This window comes from Patiria miniata, unplaced genomic scaffold (genome assembly GCF_015706575.1).
Source record: "Patiria miniata isolate m_02_andy unplaced genomic scaffold, ASM1570657v1 HiC_scaffold_11, whole genome shotgun sequence".
Lineage (NCBI taxonomy): Eukaryota > Metazoa > Echinodermata > Asteroidea > Valvatida > Asterinidae > Patiria > Patiria miniata.
The window spans coordinates 4,528,007-4,552,401 of NW_024037049.1; the positions used below are offsets into that span (position 1 = coordinate 4,528,007).

The 24,395-nt window shown below is 40.2% G+C and overlaps 1 protein-coding gene across 5 annotated transcripts in view; it reads left to right on the forward strand.

Annotated features, from left to right (window-relative positions):
* The window catches only part of LOC119742554 (aftiphilin-like), a 55,224-nt gene that overhangs the window by 18,784 nt on the left and 12,045 nt on the right, over positions 1-24,395 (forward strand). For 3 of the 5 annotated variants that reach the window (XM_038218638.1, XM_038218647.1, XM_038218655.1), the window contains exons 4-6: positions 3,778-3,913; positions 10,091-10,255; positions 16,398-16,458. In XM_038218638.1, the coding sequence (XP_038074566.1) occupies positions 3,778-3,913; positions 10,091-10,255; positions 16,398-16,458 (362 nt within the window). Of the gene's footprint in view, positions 1-3,777; positions 3,914-10,090; positions 10,256-16,397; positions 16,459-18,370; positions 18,455-24,395 lie in introns of all 5 variants that reach the window. The other 2 variants (XM_038218620.1, XM_038218628.1) reach the window with 1 other exon arrangement.

Sequence of the window (24,395 nt, forward strand, 5' to 3'; positions counted from 1 at the left end):
TCTCTAATTTTAGGGTTGTTTCATTGTTGTACCGGTATGTGTATGTCTTTACCCTGAAAAACATTACATGAATGCTTTGACGACCCCAGGATGCATTTAACTTTTGATGTTTTGCCATGAAATTTACAATGCACATGTATTGAACACAGCCCAAGTTTCTTGAAATCATTAAGTGGCCATTGTGCATGTACATGTAACCCTAGACGATATTCTAAATTAACATTCCATTAATCATACATGCAATGCTCGTCAAATTGACCCTGGTCGTATTTTGAGGGTACATTGTATGTTAATTTTTTTCCCCTACCAATTCAGTTAACATGAATATGCTTTCAGCCACTTCTCAAAGTATTGCAGATTTAGGCAGTTAGGGTACTTGGTAATGAACATTAAAATGCAGTGCTTGAAGTGTTTGCAGTTGAGATACCGGTACTTGTGTTTCTTTAGCCAGCTTTCCATTGTATAACAGTATTTGACAAACAAAGTCCTCCACAGTGTGAATGTGTCTCGTCTTGTGAGGGGGCTGATCCCCATCACCCAAAATAGACTTGTCACATCCCATCACGCTGCGTTTGTCATAAAAAAACAACAATGCCAAACCTCCAGTTATATTTTGTTCCTTTCTTTCCTTGATTGTTGACCTACAAACATACATGTACAAATGTATGTTCTTAAAGGGCCCATGTACCAACATGTAATGTTATTTTTAAGCTCTGGCAGGAGCTTCTGCATGTCACTTGGTGGTTGGTCGGTCAGTTGGTCTGTCTGTCCGTGTTGAAAATTGACCAAAAATATTTTACCAAAAATTAAGCAAATGCCAAGCCGTGGTCATAAAGATGCACTCTTGCTGAAAGTTGTCTGCTGGCTTTGTTTCGATTTTCAATTTTTGTTTTGCCATTTTCAAGGGTTTTTGATGCTTTTTTATGCCCCGCGGCGAAGCCGAAGGGGCATACTGTTTCCGCCTTGTCCTTCCGTGGGTGGGTGTGTGGGTGGGTGTGTGGGTGGGTGGGTGTGTGTGTGTGTCCGGACAAATCTTGTCAGCGCGATAACTTGAGAAATACTTAACATATGAACTTCAAATTTAGTTTGTGGATTGTTCTTGGTAATCCTAAGAAGCCTTTTGCATTTGGGGCCAAAAGGCCAAAGGTCAAGTTCACAGTGGCTAAAACAATAGAAATCTTGTCAGCGCGATAACTTGAGAAATACTTAACATATGAACTTCAAATTTGGTTTGTGGATTGTTCTTGGTAATCCTAAGAAGCCTTTTGCATTTGGGGCCAAAAGGCCAAAGGTCAAGTTCACAGTGGCTAAAACAATAGAAATCTTGTCAGCGCGATATTTTGAGAAATACTTTACATGTGAACTTCAAATTTGGTTTGTGGATTGTTCTTGGCAATCCTAAGAAGCCTATTGCATTTGGGGCCAAAAGGTCAAGGGTCAAGTTCACAGTGGCTAAAACAATAGAAATCTTGTCAGCGCGATAACTTGAGAAATACTTAACATATGAACTTCAAATTTGGTTTGTGGATTGTTCTTTGTAATCCTAAGAAGCCTATTGAATTTGGGGTCAAAAGGTCAAGGGTCAAGTTCACAGTGGCTAAAACAATAGAAATCATGTATTTATTCTGAGATTATAGGGATTAGGGATTAATTCAAATAAAACCTACAGAAGACACTAATGCTGTCAATGAATGTTCCATGTGACCAAGGTACATGTAAGTTGATGTTAAAAGAGTGGTGTTATGTCATGGGAACTGTCACCGTTGCGGGGCATTTGTGTTTGTAAACACACCTGACTTGTTGGTTTTTATGCCTGTCCAAATGTCCATATTCATGAGCAAATATGTGATGTCATTTCAGGCAGAAACCTCAATATTACAGGTACTTCAGCACTAAAAGTTGCCAGAATTTTGGATATTTCACTGTCGTCAATGAGCAAACATTTCTCACAATGATTTCAATGAGCAACTTTTCGGTTCACAATTTGAACAGCAAACCCCTAAACTGAACCGTATCTTCCTGAAATAACATCACAGCAACAGGCCTTTCAGTTGTCCAGAAATGCATGGACAATTTTTAATGTTTAAAAGAAGTGCACTTTTTCATCAATGTAACCAAAAAAGGGATGTCAAATAATTTTCATACATTTAAGAGGAGTTAGAAAGTTGCACAAAATATGTTCCTAAGAAAGATTCACTTCGTGGAACCTTTAAGAGCGAAACCGATACTGATGCACTGCTAAATATGCAAGCGCAGTGTGTACTATGTACATGGCTCAATATTATCTCAATGAAATCACCTCATTGATTAATGTATGCGAGTGCCGGTGTGATATCGGGCATTGTGATCTGTCCATTCACAAAGCCCAGGCAAGGAATTGTGAAACTGAATCTGGTAATCTCACACCGTGATCATTCTGACTTATTCATCAGGCACTCTCTCTTTTCTCTCTTCTCTCTCTCTCGCCCAACCACCCTTCACTTGTGGAATTCATTTCGAGATAGATTTGATTTCTAAGGGGCTGCCATGTATTTTTGACATCAATCACAGAGTCAGGTTGTCATCAAGGGCCCAGTTAAGATCTTCAAGTTTGGTCTGTAATTGGCTGGCAACGTGCGGATTCCTCCGTTTTTCACCGAAGAGGGAGACTTGATATGCACGCGAGCACAATCAGATTGCAGGCGCATTGTGTGTCCTGCTTGAACCCGTACCAGTAAACATCTGGTCATCATTAGAAACTATACACCGTGTCATTATAGAAGTATCGATGCTATATGTGTTGTGAATGACAACCCAAGTTCTGCCCTGTTTGCTTGATTCTTTTGCCCGGTTTCTTCACGCTGGCTATGCAATGTTCAGTCAGTGATCAACACAATTTTATCCAAGGATTGTATGTTGTGTGCATGCTGTAAATTTGTTTTCAAGTGAGACAGGAGGATACATGTACATGTAGAAAGTCCTGAAGAGGACATTGTAATTGTTTCTGGGGAGTATTGAATCAGAAATCTATGCCATTGTTTGCGAGCATTTATTGTCAAACTCCCTTGTGATGGTTGCTCAACATCTGTAAAATTCTGTCAGATATCAGTTATAAGTAAGATTTGAAACTTTGCATGACGGTAGTGTACATTGTAAACTACCGTAGTGAGGGTTTGCCGTCACTCCATGTGGACGAATCTCTTTTGAGAAGATGTGCGGTTCTGAAAAGAACCGATTGGTTGTGAAACTCGACGTTTCAATCAGTGTGCTCCGATCGTCTTCAGGAGAAAGATGGATGGAATGGATGAGGCTGCATTTATAGGGCTGGATGATTACTGAGGCGTGGCGGTGAGGATGGGTACAGGTCCCGGATGCTGATTTCGGGGCGCAATTCAAAACATGACTCGGCAACTTTTCAATTGAAATTGAGATCTAGTATATTGTTTTCTCAAAATATACAGCATTCACTGAGCTAAAATTTCATCAGGTTAGTTGTTAAGCACCTGTCTTTAGATTTTGAGCACTTTTGTTGCTTCAAACAACAAAAATACACAAATGGCAGTTGATTTACCCTACCTTTAACACATATCAACTCCGGCGAATTTCGTAGCGAATGTTTCATGACATCAAAATTGCTTCACATTTGCATTCGCATGAAGTACATGTACATGCCTGCCTGAAAGCAGCTGCCACGGCTTCTAAGGAATTCGGTGCATGCCACTTTTTTTTAACATGAAATTTAAAAAATGCCTGCCTTTAATGCCAAGCCTCCCTGTTGTACACTTCCCTTCTACACAGTCGACAGAATGACAACAGCAATGTGTGGAACTGCCTGAGGGATCTGGAGCGAACCAATGCGTTGGGCTACCAGTGGGCCAAGTCAGGCAACAGCAAGCAGCTACTGGGCTCGCTGGGGGTGGACTCCAGAAACATTGTAAGTACTCTCTGTCTTGCATTGGATAACCTATTGGAAGTAATGCTTAACCCTAACTCCCTAGCGTCTTTTACTAGGAACTGGACCAAGTCCATCAAAATCCATCAATCACTGTGCTTCCAATACAAAACTGTATGACATAATGGAATCCACCACTGACGCACTGGTCGACATTCATGGACTTGCTACACATGGCTTTTATCACAATAGCAGTACAGGAAGCTAGGCAAAATCAATTGGATACTCCTAGCACTGTTTCAGGCCATTAGGCCCAAGTCCATCATACTCCATCAATGTTTAGTCACGCCAGGCCTCCTGGACCAAGTCCCCCCAAATCCACCAAAATGGGGTGATGGGATTTTGATGGAGTTGGGGTGGTTAGGGTTGAAGCCATGTCCACATTGGACTTTTTTGGGTTAAACCCACCAAGATGATGGTTACTTTTTCAATTTTTAAGTCCAGTGCAGCACGGATGTTGGTTTCTATGAATACTGGTAGTATGGTGCATGCCTAAGCGAAGATAATTGGGAGGTGACCGGTTGTGTGAGAGGGTTTAACCAACAAAAGGGTAAAGAGTCCGATTTTCACAACTTGAGTCTTATTTTCTTATGACACCGGTGCTAACGGCCACAAAAACTGTCCTCGTGGTTACTTTTCCTGTTAATGACTAACCTGTGTAAAAAGGCATTGCAGGGGAAGAGGATAGATTTTTTTGACTGTCCATGACTGTTCAGATAGAAGCAGGAGGGTTAAATTATTTTAAAAAGATTGGTCTTTGAATGAGTTCAGTCGATTTTATACATGTACATGTAATACACATATTTTTATCTTGTTTACTAATTTTCCTTTTGTGAAATTGCTCAATAACCAAATGCCAGCTGTGAGTTCCAGCATTGTCACGATATCAGCAGCAGTTGCCCATTCTAATTTCCCAGCCCAACACAGATCCATTCATCTGAACCCCGTTGTTGTCTAGACCCTCAGAGCTCTTTATTAGCCTGGATCACACGACACCTGCCCCAAGGAGATGTCGTCTGCTTAAATGATTTGAAGATCCTATCCGTGGATGGTTTCCATTCACTGCGATATATGATAAACAATCTTGGGAGATTTCTACCCAAACATCTTCAGGGGGATCTCATATGTCAATTTCGTGCCGACCTTGTCTTTGTCCTGATTCATCATTTTGTCCTGAAACGCTTGAGGGATCCAGATTTACAAATGAGGGTAATATTTTTTTTCGGTTTACCTTATTGTGTAACTCATTCCAATGACCTTATTAAAAAAGGGGGGGGGGGAGGGGAAGGATCTTTTTTCATTTGCCTTTGACATATGTGATGTGGAAAGTCGGGGGAGAACAGAAAATGGAAATATCATCCAGTAAATAGATACGCCGTTGAGAAATAGTCTGATTGTGCATAACAGGTATGAGATTTTTTTTTCTTCAGATTTTGTCTGAAATCAAGATGTTTTGAATCCGAGAAAAGACATTATAACAGTTTAGAGAGAAATGCATCTTTCAGACCTTTCATCCAAGTTTCAGATAAAAAAAAATTGACAATCTCATCCCTGACTGAAGATGGGCACGAAGCGAAAGTTGATTGTATGCACAATGCGACAGTCTTTTTTCTTTTCTTTTTTGTGAGAGAACGCTCGGGATGCTTATGAACAGTTCATGGAGATGCAGTGTGTATTATATAGGGGATTGACTGATGTGATTTTCTGTCTCTTTACCTAACCCTCCTGCTGTCTGAACAGTCACAGACAGTCAAAAAAAAATCAATCCTCTCTCATCATGCCCATCTCTCCCCTGCCATGCCTTTTACCAAGACCAGTCACCAACAGTCAGATCATGTTTGAGGCAAGCACTGTGACTAGTCAAATTCAGTCAACAGACAAAAGCAGGCAAGTGGTATGCCCAACTGATCTATCAATCACGTACAGTCAAAGCATAGCTGCGTAACATTACAAAACAGTCACAGTCAGTCAATCCTGCTTACGTAGGCTGGGAGTTCTTAACTGTTCAAACAGTCACTTGATTGATTTTGACTGAAACTTTAATAGAATAAGTTTGAGCAGAATGCGTGTTTGCATAGGATGGTTAAAGTTTGCTTTGCCCCCCCCCCCCCCCCCCCCCCCCCCCGCCCCTTAGTCAGGGTCCCTTACCTACATGTAGAAAAGTAGTCGTGAAAAAAAAAATTGAAGAAAATCTCAAGTTTTGTGGGGGAAAAAATATGCAGGGAAGTAATTTTTCAAAGTGAATTTATTGAATTTTTCAATCCTCGGGAAGAATGTTTTCACTGCAGGTAACAAGATTATTCAAGGGTCTCGAGACAGTGAACACATTGGTTACAGCTGAATTGCCACAACATAATTCATGTGCCAAATGGATTCCTTGGTGCGCACTTAACTTGGCTACATTCTCGCTACAGAAGCCGCCGGTTTCGATCAATAAGATTGCTTAAATGAGCAGAACAGCCGGTTTTATAGACTAAAACCACTCCAGCTATTTGAACTGTGCATATTATGCACGTTAGTCTTCGCCCAATTGCATAATTTTCAATTTAGCACTTTGCGAGTGTGAATTTATGTTCAACTACATGTATAGGTACGTGTATACATGTACTTTGAACATCTACATGTATATGTACATCATGTACATGTAGTTAGTAACTTTACTGTCATGTTTTGTGTACATGTAGTTAGTAACTTTACTGTCATTTTTTGTATGAAAATGACATTTTCATAGTTGAATGATGTCATTTTTTTTTTAAATGGGGGGGGGGGGGGGGGGGGGGGGGGGGGGGGTCTGTTTCTAATCATCTTGTACGCCAAGCCTGGTAGCTTTTCATTGAATGTACATGTACATGTACACACATACCGTACCAAGGCATTTATTTTAATGTGGAGTTTTGAGTGCATTTTTTGCAATGTAAGTGGGCTATATGATCTTAGTTGTGTCATAATGTAAACAGTAAATGTATTATTCAGGTATGCCATGACAGAAATCCCTCTGACACTTCATGGCAGCATAATGTCCGTGGATCAGATTTCCTCAGCTTTTCACACTTGTCCATGAAACTTGAGCCATGTGAGAGGCTCGTTTTCTTCCTGTCCCTCCCTTCATCGTGACTATGGATGGATTTTTTCCCCCTCCAGTTTGGTGTTTTCTTCATCGTCTAAACTCGAGAGACTTTTTGTCAACTCATAGGATTCACTCTGCACCTGTTTTGAGCAAGTCATCGCAAGGAGGCGTGCCTTGAAAAAGAATCAACTATAACAACTTTTCGTTTGGGGCCAATGAGTCCTGATGGGACCAATTTGCTGGTGAATGATATTGTTTTCGTTACGCACTTCCGACGCATCTTGTGCACTTGTTTGTCCTACAAGCCTGGATCAATACTCTCATTTGTTAGAAAGGTTTTACTTTCAAGATTTGATGAAGAGACGTGAAACAGGGATGCCAGTTTTTCGGCCTGGAGTAATTGCAGAATACCCCGCCACTCGGAAATAGGTAGGTCCAAACCAACCACCCTGTTGCCGGCTACGCGGATACGGAGTGGGAGTCCCCTTGAATATGATTGAGAACGAAGCAACACAAGATGAATGGGAGTTGCTGAAATTTTTTGAAGTCCAAACCAACTACCCTGTTGGCGGCTACGCGGATACGGAGTGGGAGTGCAGTGGAGGGCAATCAACCGTGACTCCGTAGCCGGCTACAAGGTGGATAGATTGAGTGGCGGGGTATTCTGCAATTGTGCCTCCGGCCTTAGCCGGAATTGCCGCATTGAAAAAAAACCACCAGAATTCTATTCCCTCACATCACGACTGGTTCTGAGAATTCTAGCCAACCCAGAACTCCCACTGCTCAACGACATCGAGCACCACTCAAGACCAAGACTAAAGTCCAGGCACCCAATCTGGTCTAACGTCCTGGACAGCAATACCACCTACATGTACAAACAACTGTGGTGGACGAGGTGGGACCAAATCGATGTCCCACTAAAGTTCCTGGTTACCGATCCCAGCATCCAACTCCCGGGAATGGACCTACCACGTACTGACGCTGGGCCATGCCGCTGCAGCCTATACAGGTGGGGCTGCGACACATCACTACTCTGTGATTGCGGTGAGCCTCAAAGATGCACCACATAGTGGAGGACTGTCCGCTCACCCACCTGGATGGGGGCATTGCAGTCCTCCACCAATCTGAGGAAAAGGCCATTGAATGGCTGACGGACATTGGAGATCGGAAATAACAACATTATCATCATCACAGGCCGGAAAATAAAACATTGTGTTGCATGCAAGGAGAAACAAATATGTAAAAAAAAATATTAAAATAAATAAAAAACAGGCTACATGCCGTCTTTCAGTCAACAGAAAAATGTGTGGCAGGTTGTTTGATGGTTGTTCATGAGCCAATAAGAAAATTGGTTACACATTGCGTGTTGTCAGCATGCTAGACATGCAAGACATTAATGTACACACATACACGTTCTTTGTCAACATACGTAACACATGTGTGGTATTGAGATGTATGTGCACTGCGAACATGGCAAATTGTTCCGGCCCTGGAGCAAACAAACTACTGGCATCTCTGATGAAATTGCTGATGTACACGTACATTCGGAATATTTGCTGGACTCAGATGGTGTCCTACTTCAGTCAGTTGAAATTTCAGCTTAATTGAATCTGGGATCCATGCTGAACTTCTGTGATCTGACATCAGAAATTGGGTTAACCAATCTCGCCGACCGGTACGTGCGCTGCTCACAAAACTCTCAACTTTCTCGCCGCAATTTTGAAGAATCAAATTTGGTTTCTCCGTGCTATGTTGTTGTTTTTTACATCCTCCGTATTACATGTACAAAATGTACATCGTGCATTTTCTGAAGTTGCCTAGAGTTTCCCTGTCAAATCTGATTATGATTATTATTATTGTGCCAACAGCGAAAGAGAGAGTGCAGTTTATGTCCTTATACATGTACAGTCCTCCTCTTCCTAATGCGATTAGCAAAGCTGGGTAACTTCCCCCCCCCCCCCACATTGGGTCGGCGTCTGGTACAGTGTTTATTTTGGATGTGTGGGGTGTTCTTGGTGTATGGCGATTTTAACTGTACATTAGCATCAACGTTCGGGATATATGAGCCATCAAAAGACTTGGCAACATGAGGTACATGTCGATTTTCAGTGTCTCTTTTTAGATAACTTTGTGTATATTTGCTAGACATATTACAGTTACATATATGTCATGCACATGTTAATCTGTCATCTTGGCAGTTGATGTTGCCAATACCTTATGGGAAAAGGGTTTTAAGAAACCGCTGAAACTTTTAAAACAACTGTATAGCCTGGTTCATACTTCACGCGAATGTGAATGCGAAGCGAATTTGACGTCATAAAACATTCGCTACGAAATTCGCCCGAGTTGAAATATGTTCAACTTTTACGAATTCGCAGCACGAATACTTGCCATGACATCGCAAATTCGTGTTCGCTTTTGCTTTCGCGCAGAGTATGAACCGGGATTTAGAGATAAAATGGAAATACCGGTAGGCATACATTGTAGATTGTACTTGTGAGGGTTGTACTGAATACAACATGGTTCATTTCAGCAACGTAGCCCTCCCGGCGTTGGCTTTTCACTGTAGCTGTACCGGCACCTCAGCCAACATCTTGGGATAAGGAATTTTGAACTTTATCCCCTTTTAAAGTATGACATACTAGTATTCAACTTGAGTACATATACCTCTACACCCATGACTTGGTGAGTGCTCAATTTTTGAAACCTAGTCTGAATTGTTAGAATCGCCTATCTTGCTGCACTTAGCTGTGCAAACACCTAGGCCCAAGTTTATGGCTCTGCTTACCACAGAATTCTGCACTTATGATCACCACACCGTTCTGTGCGTACAGGGATAGCAATAACAAATCTGTGCTAACCCTGCAATATGTGTAAGTGCAGAATCCTTACGGGATGTACGCATGCGCATAAGCCAAACTTACTCGCAAACCCGTGAAATATGCTAACCGTAAGCAGGGAAGTTTCTGCTGTAGTAAGTGGGGTTGTTCGCTAATGGTAAGCATAGCCATGGCATTGGGCCCAGATAGACCCAAGTCCCCCGTCAAATATATATAGCCAGCTTATCACCTGTTTTCTCTGCTTGTTGACAGCTGGCCTCTAAGAAGACCGGGATGCCCATCTTTGCACCCAACCTAGGCATGTTGATGCCCAGCAAGCCCGGGGAGAAGCAGGAGAGGCCGGCCTCCTCAGGCAGCGGTCTGGTAGAGGAGAGCCCCGAGGGGGAGCCGGGATCCACCCCTGCTGGCACACCACAGGTAAATAGTGCAGTCCCTTAAACTTGAGCGCACTTCAACGTCCAACCCCACCCCTTCCCCCCCCCCCCCCCCCCCGGACTTTCCTCATGCAGTGCTGCCAAACTTCTTTGTTGGCACGCTTCAAATTCATGCATTTAAATACTGGCACTATTACCTACAAGGGAATATACAACATTTGCTTTTGCTGTAATTTTTCAGACATGGGTGGATTTGGGGGCTTAGTATTACATGAATATTGTTACACAACTTGTTTGAAGTTTTGTGTTCATAGACGCTGGAAAAAAACCCCAAAATATAAATCGTTTTCTTGAAGTCCAGTTCTCCGACCCCACTTCAGATGACATGGAGCAATTTATAGACATCAGGAAATTGTAAGGTCAGGGAACCAGTCTAGCTGGCTTGTACCCATTCATAGGCATGTAATTGATTGCAAACAAAACGCAGATTAACTAAATATGGTAAACTGTGGGCAGTGTTTGAAAAAAGCCGGGTTTTTTTCCCAAAGCTGGTTGGCCGACCAACGTTGGAAATTGATACAACAATGCCACTTTTCTTGAAAATTATAGCCATGATTTTTCAGGATGCTGTAGACTGTTATTCACTAACAGTCCAGTAAGGTATTTTTTAATCATGTGGTACCGGTAGTTTTGTTTTTGATGTTCGCAAATGTTGTATATTCCCTTTAATAACGCTTGCTGTTGAACCCTTGTGAACAAGTGTCGTGAAATTTAGTCTGACATTTCTAAAACTCTGGCGTCTGGAAATCGGCCGAGTGTTTCCTAAAGTGGCACACTTGAACGGATCTCAGAAATCCCCAAGTGAACATTTAAGAATGTCTTTAAATATGACAAATTTCTCTAAACCCTTTTATCTCCACTCTCGTATCCAACTACATGTACGTGCCTGTTTTTTTGGGCTCATTTGAAAAGAGTTCCCGTGCCTTGGAAAATTGCGCAAAAGTTAAATTTCTCTCAACGTTTTGACAGGTTCATGTAGGTAAATTCAAGGTTTATGAAATGAAATGTTTACAGCTTGATGAAATTTCACTTACTGTGAAATTGGAGGCAAAACTTTTGCTCAGGCGGCAGAAGATTTGAGGCATTCTGGCAAAATGAGACAGAACTGGGCAGAGGTCGAAAGGAGGGTTTGCGGGTATTAGCAAAGAGATTAAAATTCTCCTTACAATACCCTTTGTTGCACATCGAGCAGACATTCCGTTGACAAGTTATGGCCGTTTAAAGTTTGCATTTTATTGACATACATGTATCAGTAGTACATGTATGTCAAAAATTAAAATACTGAGTTTAAAAAAAGCCTTTAACATTTTGAATTTTGTTGTCGTGAAAATGAAAGATGCCAATTGTTTTTCCTTAAAAACACTTTTATTTTACAATTTCTAAGGAATATTTTCTATGCTAAGGAATATTTGCTGCTGAACAGCTGCCTGAAATTGGCCCCTGTCCTCAACCTGTACTTTTTTACCACTTGTCCATCAGGCAAGTGGCATTGGAATGGTACATGTACCTGTCCGATGTGTCATTTTAATTATCCAACTAACCACAAACAGTTGATCTGGGACACAGTCTTTTAAAAATAGTTTTTCCGATAGTACAATCCGATATATGTGAACGGTACGCCTTGCCTACCCATGTTCGATGGGACGCGGTTCTGCATACAGTGGGCCCATGTTAAATTCAACATGGGTAGGGGAGACAATAGTGCGAAAAGGCCTAATCATAGCATTTGTTACCTCGAAACAAGATGTTTTTTTAACATGTCTACTCCAGGGGTATGCATCGGAACAGATACACGAGTCCCTGATTACTGATGTCAGGAGTTCCAGATTATGGGATCGGGTACCCGTAACCAACTTTACAAATTACTTAATAACTTTTTAGATAATGCAAAAGAAAGGTTTTCAAAATGAAAACCAGGCTGCGGTACATGGAAAGCTAAAACAGACTCGACATTTACATGTCTGTGCATTTAACGCACGACAGATGACGCTATGAATAATCTGGACAGCAACTTCAGAGATTCAAATTTTGGGGTTGGGTTTCTTTTACGGGTACCCGGGTACCCGCATTTTACTTCAATAGCGTACCCGGTTCCTGTACTACCCGTAAATGCACACCACTAGTCTACTCTAGAAAGCTTGAGATTGTGATTGAAAAGGTAATATACAACATTTGCTTTTGCTGTAATTTTCAGAAATGGATGGATTTGAGTATTAGTATTTATAGTAAATTATTGTTTCACTGGCCTAATCAAAGTTTTGTGCTCATAGATGCTGGAAAAACCAAGCAAAAAAATGCTGTTCCCGTAGTCTGGTTCCCTGTCCCTACTTCAGACAAAACAGAGCATGTCTGGGAATTGTCAGATCAGGGAACTAGACTAGCTGGCTTGGAACCGTTCACGGATGTGCAACCGATTTGCAAACAAAATGTGGACTACTGGTACATGTGACTAAATTTGGTAAATTAGGGCAGTATTTGAGAAAAAAAAGTCAGTTTTTTTCCAATGATGGTCAGCTGACCTTCGTCGGAAATTGATACAAAAATTTTTTATTTTATTTTGTAGTAGTTTTGTTTTATGATGTTTGCAAATGTTGTATATGACCTTCGAGTCCAATCCTCGCAAGCTTGTTTTTTCTTTCTCAGGTTTCAGACAGCATTGAATACACTGTAATGACAAACATGTATTATTAAAATTCATATTCTTCTATTTCCCTGCTCAATTACTTATTAATGGAAGTACATTCTCTTCCAGTACCTCATTCATTCCCATCTCCAGTGCTCGTCATTCCACCCATTCCAATTGAAATTAATATTGATAAACATAATCTCTCAGTCTTCTGTCTGCCTTGTGGCTTAGTTCCTCCTATTTTATACAGGGTGAGTAAAAAAAAGTGGAACCCAAACCCCAAAAATTATATTTCGTATTTCAAAAAATATATAGCACCAAACATAATAATGACTGGAAAGCCAATTTCATAAGCTACTTTTATATGAAAAAAATTACTGAAATTGCTCAATCCGTTCAAAGAATATCACCTTTTAAACACAATGACCCAAAAACCTCTTTCGTCCAAAAATGCGATTTCCAAAATTGTCGTCACAATTGTCTTCAAACATCACCAGCGATAAAACCTCAAGTTAAAAAAGTTAAAAATATTCAACAAAGTCCTTTTGAAGGCCCATCTTTAAAAAAAAAAAGTGGATTTTATAAATCATATTGTTTGCCTAACCAGGGTTGTTAATAAAGATATTGTGTACTACAGTTGTGGACAGTTGTTGAAACAAGTATTCTGTGTCATTTTCTTTGTTGTTCCAAACAGTCAGCATGCACACTAAACTGCTTTTTTTGGACGAAAGAGGTTTTAGGGTCATTGCGTTTAAATGGTGATATTCTTTGAACGGATTGAGCAATTTCAGTATTTTTTTTCATCTAAAAAGAGCTTATAAAATTGGCTTTTCAGTCATTGTATGTTTGGTGCTACATATTTTTTTAAAAATGAAATATATTTTTGGGGGGTTTGGCCGCTTTTACTCGCCCTGTACATCCCTCCTTTCTCCTGAAAAAAAAACCCACCAATGCCTAAACTGAAGTGTGTGTCTTTCCACACTAACGGGGTACAATTGACTGCAAATTTGGGGTTTGAGAGAGGGACACTGAAGGTAAAACAAAGCAAGATATTTTGTTCAATTTTTTCCCTGTTCATTCGTGAGGCCTAAACGTGCCCTCCGGTCGTCTCATTGCCTGCGCCACGACGGAACCATCAGCATCAAGCAGAAAATTAATGCTTCACAAACCTGAGAAATCGTGGAACAAGCGGCATATCGACGCAAAATAATCGTAACGATGCTCATGTCACCTACTACGCGACAACGATTCTACGGCATAGAGAGTCATGTATGTGACTTCTTTAAGAATGGCGAAAGCGTATTGCTAACAATCAAGCGACATTCCACGGCCACACCAGCTGTTCATTCAGCCGTTTTTGCCGCACGCTGATTGGCTAAACGACTGCGATTGACTCCTGCCTGTCGGGAACACGTCGCAGAAGTTGAAATGTTTCTACTCTTGCAACTGTTGATTTTATTGAGCGCCGACTGATGCCGATTGTCTTAATATCGTCGCAGTTACACTCAGGTCGCACAAAATCAGAGACTGTTCCCGATGGTCGTAGCTCAGGCAAAGCTAGATCCTGAAAAATTAGTCACCGACTGATCTGTGTCATCGCAAGGTTGACTTGAGGGCGCCCTTTAGTGATCATGCGTACAAGAAAATATAGATGACAGCCATTGTTGTAAATCATTACGCAAGTACCGGTAGCACGGACAGAGTTTTCGGGATAAATTGAGAGGACATTAATTACCATGTGCATGAATTTACCCAAATGTTATCTCATTTATAACCATAACCCATAGGATTGCTAACAGCCGAAATAAACACAATTTTCTTGATCTCTGCAATATTTGTATGTAACATACGTAGCTTGCACAGAAATCTTGTGACATATTTATATATTGGATGGCTTTGAGGTGGTCACAAGAATATATTGCACGAGCTATGACAATATTGCACGAGTCGAAGACGAGTGCAATATTGTCATAGCGAGTGCAATATATTCTTGTATCCACCGAAAAAAGCGATCCAATAGTATTATTATTATTTATATCAGACTGACTTGATCCGCAAGAAATACAATTCAAGACACTGTCTTCATTTCATCTTTTTTGTCAAACTATTGAAGCTGCCGGTGTAATTGTTGACAAAAGTGCGTGTATACCTGGCCTTTTGCGCGCTGCATGCGCACTGCATGTGCGCAGCATCCTCCGTGTTTGACACGGTGCGCGCGCGCTACGCTCTGTTGAGTGGTTGACAACTGTGACTTTCTGTGCTCTTGATCGTGCGGGAACCAGCGAAAATGCACGGATGACTGCAATAATAATGTTATTTCAGTCCAATAATAATGTTATTGCAGTCATCCGGGTACTTTTCTTTCAAAGCATGCAATAAGCTGATTTATTTTTACCACTGGGATGAGAATGAAAAGGCACAATATTTGGATGAATACATCAATTGTTCCTCTAACTTTCTATCAATATTAACAAACTTTCTGTCCGTGTTATCTACGTAACATCCTGAGCATGTATATCTTGTTAAATCTGCCTGGAAAGTTGTAAATAATTGATGAGCAATGGGATGGGAATGTCCTTGTGTAAAAGAGGACCAGCAACTTAATATTATTATCCCGCTTCATTTCCCAATCCCATGTCCCACTTTTGCACCCCCTTTACTGTGGAATGATTCGTGTCTTTTGTCAGTTTTTGTCTAATTTCAAATATTTCCTCAGTTTAGTACTGGTATAAAAAAAAGTCTCTTGATGTATACATGTAATTGCACGCGTTGGTCAGCTGTAACATTTGGTTCTGAAAATGAAAACGAGAGTTGGCAAAATATTTAGAATATTTGTTTTTTCAATCATGGCCTATTGCTTATTTCTTGGTAATTTTGGATTTTGTTGTCTTATAAATTTTGTGTGTACTGATCATTCCTATGTTAAAGTGTCAGATGGCATTTTTGCACTCATAACTTTGTAACGGGCCCACAGACTAAAGGTTTATGACCGGGAATATTTCGAAACTTGCCAGAATTTCACTTTCTTTGCAACTTTGGGTAGAAATACATGTATTACTCTTTGTATCAGAGGAATATAATCAAATGTGTGCCGTGTTAACCAGTTCATGTCGGATGATGTGTATACAAGCAAAGGATTTGCGGTATTCGGAAATGGATGACGGATATACACGCTACGATTGAGGCCAGAAATATCTGTCTGCGGCCCGCTTGCAGCATGTGAGGCCGGAAATATCAGGGTGTGCTACCCGCAGATGATGGCCTGAATCCATCTGGCATCGAGGTTTGTGAAAAAACAATCCCGCGCCTGGGTCCGGTCATGTCAAAATAATCCCGGCGTGAACTGGTTAAGGGCCAGTTTTACAATCTAGGGGGTTAATTTCTATAAGTTGAAACATGTCGAAATTTTGGAATCCCAAGTCCCAACTTGTAGAACTTTTTTTTCCCTGGTTAACCTTTGATAATTGTCTGACGGGCTTCTCACATCCCCTTGTTTCAGGATGCGGTCCCTAAAGTTGAATTTGACTGGAGCAATAGCGGGCTCACTAACCCATTGGATGGTAAGTTCACATCAAAAGAGCAGGGATTTTATCCCCCTTCCCCCCCAAAAAGCACTCCAACTTCCCCATACTCCCCAGTTCGGGCTTTCCTTTGTAATCATGCTGGAGCTATTTTTTGTTTTACTGTACAAATCCAAGAAGCAATACTGAATCGCCATGGAAAGTAGACAGGTGCCATGGAGGTACTTCAGTTTCTGTGCTATGTTCATTGCTAGAGGAACTAGACCAGATAGCTGCATCTCACCAGTGCTTAACCAAAACTCACAACTTTAAACGCACGTTAAAAGTAATCTAGCTTTACTCAAACTAATCACAAGGGTCATACTAGAAGAATCACTGTTGTATTCGCATAAGTTTCTATTCATCTGTACGTGAGGATGGAGATAGTTAAACACACTAAAGCAAACACTATATATTTCTAAAAAAAATTAAGTGGCTTTTTTGCATATTAACCCTTAAACTTCTGACACTGCAGCTAACCACATCATTGCTGCTTCCTTTGCATGCTTTAAAGGAAGGGTAGATCATTTGTCATTTGTGTATTTTTTTCATTAGAAGCAACAAAAGTGCTCAAAATCTAAAGACGGGTGCTTAACAACTAACCTGATGAAGTTTTAGCTCTGTGAATGCTGTTATGTTCGGAGAAAATAATATTCTAGGATCTCTGTTTCAATTCAAAAGTTGCCGAGTCATGTTTTGAATTGCGCCCGAATTCAGCGTTCGGGACAAGTTCTCATTCAGCCGATTGCAGCTACGCGATGCCGTACACCGAACTGACGAACGTTGGAAATTTCCAAAAATGCGTCACTTGACTCATCTTTGGAAATGGCCTTCTTTGATTGTTTTCTTCAAAATGACAGCATGCCAGAAAGAATAATTTCACAGGGAGTTTAGTGCCGTTACTATCTTTAAACGAAGTATGCTTTTAAACAATAATTTTTTCAGTTACTTCTTAGATAGCTGCAAATGATCTACTCTACCTTTAAAGAACATTGTAAAATAAAATAGCTTTTTGTATCACAACTGTGCTAATTCAAAAATTACAGGTGTGAAACAGTAGATAAACATGGTGTTTGGTGTGTCCAAATTTGCTTGATGTTCTGTTGGGATGGTGGGTTTGAGTTGTTGGTTTGTCAGAGTGTTTGTTTGGCAATAATTGATTATAACTGTTGTGAGTGAGTTAGGGGATATTTCATTTTTTTTTTTTTTTAGACTACGCAGTCCGAGTTTACCCTTGGTATGTACACAAAACATGGTTTGAAATGGCAAAGGATTCCAAAATTGTGCACACTGAGTTGTGCCAACCTTGCCATCTTTATGTGGACCTGAAAACAAAACAGGTCCCCACGATGCGGGTTGTGTGAACCCTCTGTGGCCTAAACCAGGTCCACACTAGGTTTCTCACTCCCTGAAAAACAGGTTTACAGGTACTTGTAGATGTAGATGCATTTTCGGGTTCGAGTTATTTGTCACAAAATGAAGAGGAACAGTCCTTCATCTTTGTGTAGTTATGGAAAACTGGAGAGAGAAAAAAAAATTGCACTGTGAATACTCTTTCAACCAAAAGTTTGGATCATGATGTCCTTGCGTGTTCCTTCGCAGTGGACAGGTGCACATGTTGTTGGCCAAGTGTGTAGTTGGCTAGGCCATATGAATGTATCTATTCTTCATTTGTAAAAACCCTTGTAGCAGAGCCATGAAATCGGATCCAATCTATGGTTGGCTAATGTGAACGAAGTGAAACTCGCATTGCAGTGGACTGAAAACCATTGTGTACGTTTGCATATTTTATTAAGGTGTAACCTCGGAACGGGTAGTCTGAGGCTGGGTATCCATTTACATTTATGTTGGGCACTAGTCACTAATTTGTGTTTTCTTTGTTGGGCCGTTGACCTCCTATGCACCAACGCAGCCAATGGCCTTAACCTGGATATCTTTAGCAAGGAAGGAAGCACCTCAGCTAATCATTATGTCTCCAAATCTAAGCATAAGTCAGGTAACATTTGTGTCCACCCACTCCATCATCCATTCACTCATGGAGTTTTAACCTCCCTTTTAACCTTCCATGTGTGTGACAGTGTAGTGTTGATGTATCTCTTAAGTTTCAAGTCTTGTATCAGAGCATTTGTGGGTTACATGTGCACCGTCACTGGCATGGTTTTTTTTATGCACTAGCTAGGAAAGTGTTCTGCTGGCATAGCACGTTACCATCTGACCTAGTCTAGCCTTCAGTCAAGTCCCACGCGCCTATACCCGGACGATCCGGACACGTAACGCACCCCGGATGCTGGCACGTAAAAAGACTAGCACGAGTGGCGAAGCCGCGAGGGCCTTTACTATCTCGTGGAACTAATCACTTATTCATTTATTCACGTTATATAAATCAAGCATTATAAACCAATCATCTAACAGTGGTTTGCGGTTACCAGCAACAGCACCCGCGCCATGGCGCGCGTGCTGTCTGGCGCCAGACGACGGCTGATTTACGTTAGTAATTCTGCATTTTCATTGGTCAATTCACAACGGGTAATGCATTATGCATGTCTACCAAATCGGTAGACAAAACTAAAGAAAAACATAAGCGTTCTCCACGAGATGTTAAAGGCCCTCGCGGCTTTGCCGCTCGTGCTAGTCTTTTTACATGTCAGCATCTGGGGTGCGTCACATGTCCGGGTAAGCGCGTGGGACTTGACTAAAGGCTAGACCTAGCCCGGCAGTGTATTCCATGTATATTGCTGCTGTAGATACAAAGTAAGGTTCGTAGTGAAGGCTTGACTATAGAGGGCAGTTTGCATGGCTTCCAAAAAACATTCCTGTACTTAAGTTGATCCCGCATAGATATGTTGTGCATGTACATGTACACGTACAAGCAATTTTCACATTAGATTTTTTGGGTGCCATAACTTAACATAAAGTTTCTTTGACTGGCTGTGAACATTCCTGTACTTAAGTTGATCCCGCTCAGACATACGTAAATTGCTTCCAAAGCTATTTTGGTTCCTTTTATGCGGTATGCAATAAAGAATAATTTTGACATGTACATGTATGAAAGTTTACTGGTAGTTCATTGTGCATGTACAATGCATGTACTGTTGAATTGTTGTGTTGCGCATAGATATGTTGTGCATGTACATGTACACGTACAAGCAATTTTCACATTAGATTTTTTGGGTGCCATAACTTAACATAAAGTTTCTTTGACTGGCTGTGAACATTCCTGTACTTAAGTTGATCCCGCTCAGACATACGTAAATTGCAATGTTAAAAATGCTTATTAGCTGCGCATGTCAATGTGCCTGTCTTGCATTGCGGTCACCTTGTAAGTATATTTATTCCTTTGACCAAACTGTACATTTGTGTTATGATAAGCATATCAAAAAATTAGTTAGAAGGGTATAACAACAATTGAACGGAGATGAGACTATTGACCAATATTGACCAATTACGGCCAATTCAACTCCCACGGCTTCAATCTTAAAACTACAAAAAGAAAAGAAAAACAAATTTGTTTATGGTAGCTGCTGATGTGACGATGCAAGTGATGATGTTACTTTACTGGACATTTTCACTGTTTTTCCCATGAAATTCACAATGCGGAAATCCTCTGTGACCACTATCAGGCTGTCTCTTAAACATTGCAGTTGTGGTAACTTTAAAACAGGCATTCACAAATACCCGAGACAGTTTACCAGACCTTTCCTATTGGACGAGAGCCTGTCGCGTGGGTGGTTTAAACGCCCGTAAGACACGGCTGCGTTCCGCAGCATATCGCGCAGTACACGCCAACCTCCATAAAAGGAGCTTTTTAGCACTAGGCACTACGCACTTTTTTTGACTTCTTGACTGAAAGGTACATTAGTTATATTTATGAATGGGAATAAATATGTGCTTGGCCAGTTCATGTATTAAAACGAGTACGTTTAAAACTTGCTGGGGGCCTGGACGCGGATAATGCCCGAGCGGAACGCTAGGCTCCTTGCCGGAAACATACTTGTTTAAAACATGCCAAGCATGTATACTCCCTTATTAATTCTCCAGATATTCACACAACCAGACTTCATATTGTGATTTGTATGGAAAATCCAAGAGATTCTACTCTGAAAAAGTCCAGCGGGAATACGCTCCAATAAAACTGTCCAATAAAAATTGGAAATTTCTTAAAGAGATAATGCATAAAAAGACTGCTGTTTGGGATGCATTCTTAACAAATTATTTGTCAGTAACCCTTAAAATGTAAACATCCGATGAAGACAGAAACAAAATAGATAATCTGAAAAACTTTTTCGCAAATTGAAAGCTAAAATTAGAAATGTAAATTTTGTAATCTGGCGTATCAAATGAAGTATCACAGCTGACATGCATGATACTAACATCACCCATATTCAAGACGCACACATTGCTATGACCCTTGAAGGTAACATACAACATTGGATTTTGCTATAATTTTCAGAAATGGAAGGATTTGGGGGTTAGTATTTTAAAGCAAAATGTGGTTACACTGACCTGTTTAAAGTTTTGTATTCATAGATGCTGGTAAAACCAAGAAAAAAGGCTGTTCTTGTTGCCTGGTTCCCTGACCCTACTTCCGACAAAACAGAGCAATTTATAGAAGTCGGGGAGTTGTCAGGTCAGGGAACCAGACTAGCTGGCATGCACCCATTCACAGATGTGTAACCGATTGCAAACAAATTTTGGACTTTTAAACTAAATTTGGTAAATTGGGAGCAGTCTTTGAAAAGTATTTGATATTCAGCCGACCATTGTTGGAAATTCATACAGAAATTCCACTTTTCTTGAAAATGACAGCACACCAGGTGATATGATTTCACAGGATGCTTGAGACTATTATTCACTTACAGTCAAGTAAGGTTCATAATTATTTGGTACACTTGTAGTTTTGTTTTTTGATGTTTGCAAATCTTGTATATTACCTTTAACTGATTGAAGCGATACATGTACATGACGATAGCGTATAGGGCAATTCCACGGTAACGGAAGGACGTTTTCACTCATTAAACAAAATTTCAAATGTGTGTATCACAGACACTGTTCATAGTTACAGCAAACAAATGTCACAATTGTATTGCTATAATGCTACTTTCATTTTCCACACTTTTGGGGGGCATGAATGCCTCCCGTTTATGAATTATGAATATTAATGAGGTCGGTAACGGAAGGACGGTAAAACGGACAAGGGTTTTCCAACTTACTCGCGTTTTGTGGAAACTCTGTGAATTTTGTGGGGCAATTATATTTTAAAGGTAAAAAATGGAATCCCTGAAGCTTTATCTATACTATACCGCCTTTCATTTGACTTTAAGTGTTTCGGTAATATAATTACAACGTTTTAAGCAGATTATGATTTGGTAACGGAAGGACGGTAACGGAAGGACAAAAGGTTTACTCAATTATAGCATGAACAAAATGTGAATTTACACTAATTATACAAGAGAAACAAATTGCTGAAATGTGTAACTGAATGTGAAATCAACAATATGCAGACCTGGCATAAATAATTATACCCAAGAAACTATTGAGATAAAGATAGAAGCCTGCTAATTAATGATAACAAAAGAAAAACGAAAACCACCCAAAACACATAATTCACGAACACAAGACAACTACAGAAATGGACTTCAAACCCATCACCTCAATCCTTAAAAGTTTAAATACACAGTTTTTGAGCACTTAAGTATATTGGTTACATGTTCACCAACAACTTTTAATAATAATACCGGTAGGTTCAGTGGTTTACCTAAAGGGTGGGGGGGGGGGGTGCGACCAGCCTACATGTGTACATTTAAGGTAAAACATCTACCGGTAGAACTGATGGCTTCAGTTAGGTGTTGCTTTTAATTGAACTCTAAAATCAATGTTTGAAATCAAATGACAATGATGACAATGAATAGTAACAATTAATTTATAAACATCCAAACTGAAATTGTTAACTTGGGCATAATTTGTCAAAGATTGCACCTCACATGTCTTACACATGTAAATTGAATGAAAGTGCCCCAAAGTACCGGTACTTTCTGCCATCTCATTTTTGACTTAATTTGCTTCTGGGATGGCTTCACAGAATTCGTATCTTTCTCTATTGTCCATGAATGCTGATGGCAGCAACTTTATGATTTGATTTTCTGCAACGACTCCATACATGTACAAGTACTGGTACATCGGCATATATGTACATGTACATTGTACATGTTGTACATGCCTGTGCCTTCCGTTGTAATAAACACCTTGCCCTGCTTATCCCGCTTTTGTGAAGGTGGGTCACATGAATGTCCTTTCAATGCTCATTATACATGTATGTATTTGCAGTGATTTTCATTTTTCAAACATGAGCGCAAATGTCGTAACATTTGATAAAAATATGATTTGTCCTTCCGTTACCGTCCTTCCGTTACCAATTTGGTAACGGAAGGACGTGATTTAATTAATTGTAATTAAAAAACGAGAAGTACAGCAGTGTCAGTTATAATGTCATATTGAAGGCCTACCTAAACTTGCTTTGCACAATAACTTTCAATGCATTCATACTGCAAGTTTTAAAAATAAATTAAAAATATGTATTTTTTCGGTAACGGAAGGACATTTTCGAAGGCTGAAATATTAGAAGTCACTGAAGCGAAGCAAATTACGCAAAATGTTAAAAACGAGTTTTAGTCGGTTTTTCAAGACCAATACTTTCTCATGACAGAAACTGATGGCATTAGTACATATTTTTGTGTGTGTTTTGGTAGAATACTTTCATATCACTATTAATCACATTTTTAGGATTAAAACAGGATTATTACATAATCCTATTTTTTGGTACTGAAATGTATAAAAAATAAAATTCTGACTTCAAATCTTGAAAATATAGACTTTTAGCTTTCATTTGATGCCAAATTTGTTTAAGTCACATGTATTTGAATTTTTTGGTGTCATGTCCACTTTGGTGTGGAATTGCCCACTATGAACATGTGAAACCAGGTGCAAAACATAGTTATAAAAGACGGAAGGGGTACAACAGGGGAAGGGTACAACAGGGGAAGGGGTAGTAAACATGTTGCACAAGTGGCCAATACATGCACATGTACATGTATACATACATGTGTACATGTAATTTGTTTTAAACATTAAAAATGAATACCAAGCCCAAGATTAGTTCATCAAAAAGAAGATGCAAGTACATGTACGCATGTACCCCTTTGTATTTACAAATGTGTGAGGACAAAATACGATATATTTTTTTCTCACGATCAGCTTGAACCATTACAAAAGAGACAGTGTACATGTAGCTGGAACTTGAAAAAAATGCATAGATGTCTGGTGATTCTATGTGATTCATATTCTGTTGCAGAAACCTTTAGCTGTGGTAAATGTACAGCGTTTGATTCATTGCACCTGATTACGCAAACCATTGGCTTGGGGCGCTACAGTAACAATCAGAATCATATTAAACGCACGGTGAACTGCAGGGTGATTGACAGCAATTCGTGTTTAAGGTCCGCTGCACGTGAGAGCTACATGTACAAGTGTACATGCTAAGCAAAAAGTCAATCGAGGCAGTTTGCTCAGCATGTAGCTTACAAAATCTCATTGTGTGCGGTCAATTTTTGTTGAGTTTTCTGCCACGTGAGGCTGTAAGGCAAATATCTATCCTGTTTGGATTTTTTTCGCCTCAAAACGCGAAAAGTTCACTGTGTGCTGTCAACCTAAGCTGCGTGCTGAGCTAAAAGAATTAACTAGCCAATGAAAGCACATACTCTGGTCATGTGATTTTTATGATATTGTTTTGCAATTTCTTCTATCGCCTGCTTGCGCTTGTCCCCATCTTAAAATCAAGTGAACATAGCATGTGCTTTCATTGCATAGTTAATCTTTTTAGCTCAGTACGTAGCTCAGGTTGACCACAAACGGTGAGGTTTTGGTGAAAAAAGAAGCACTGC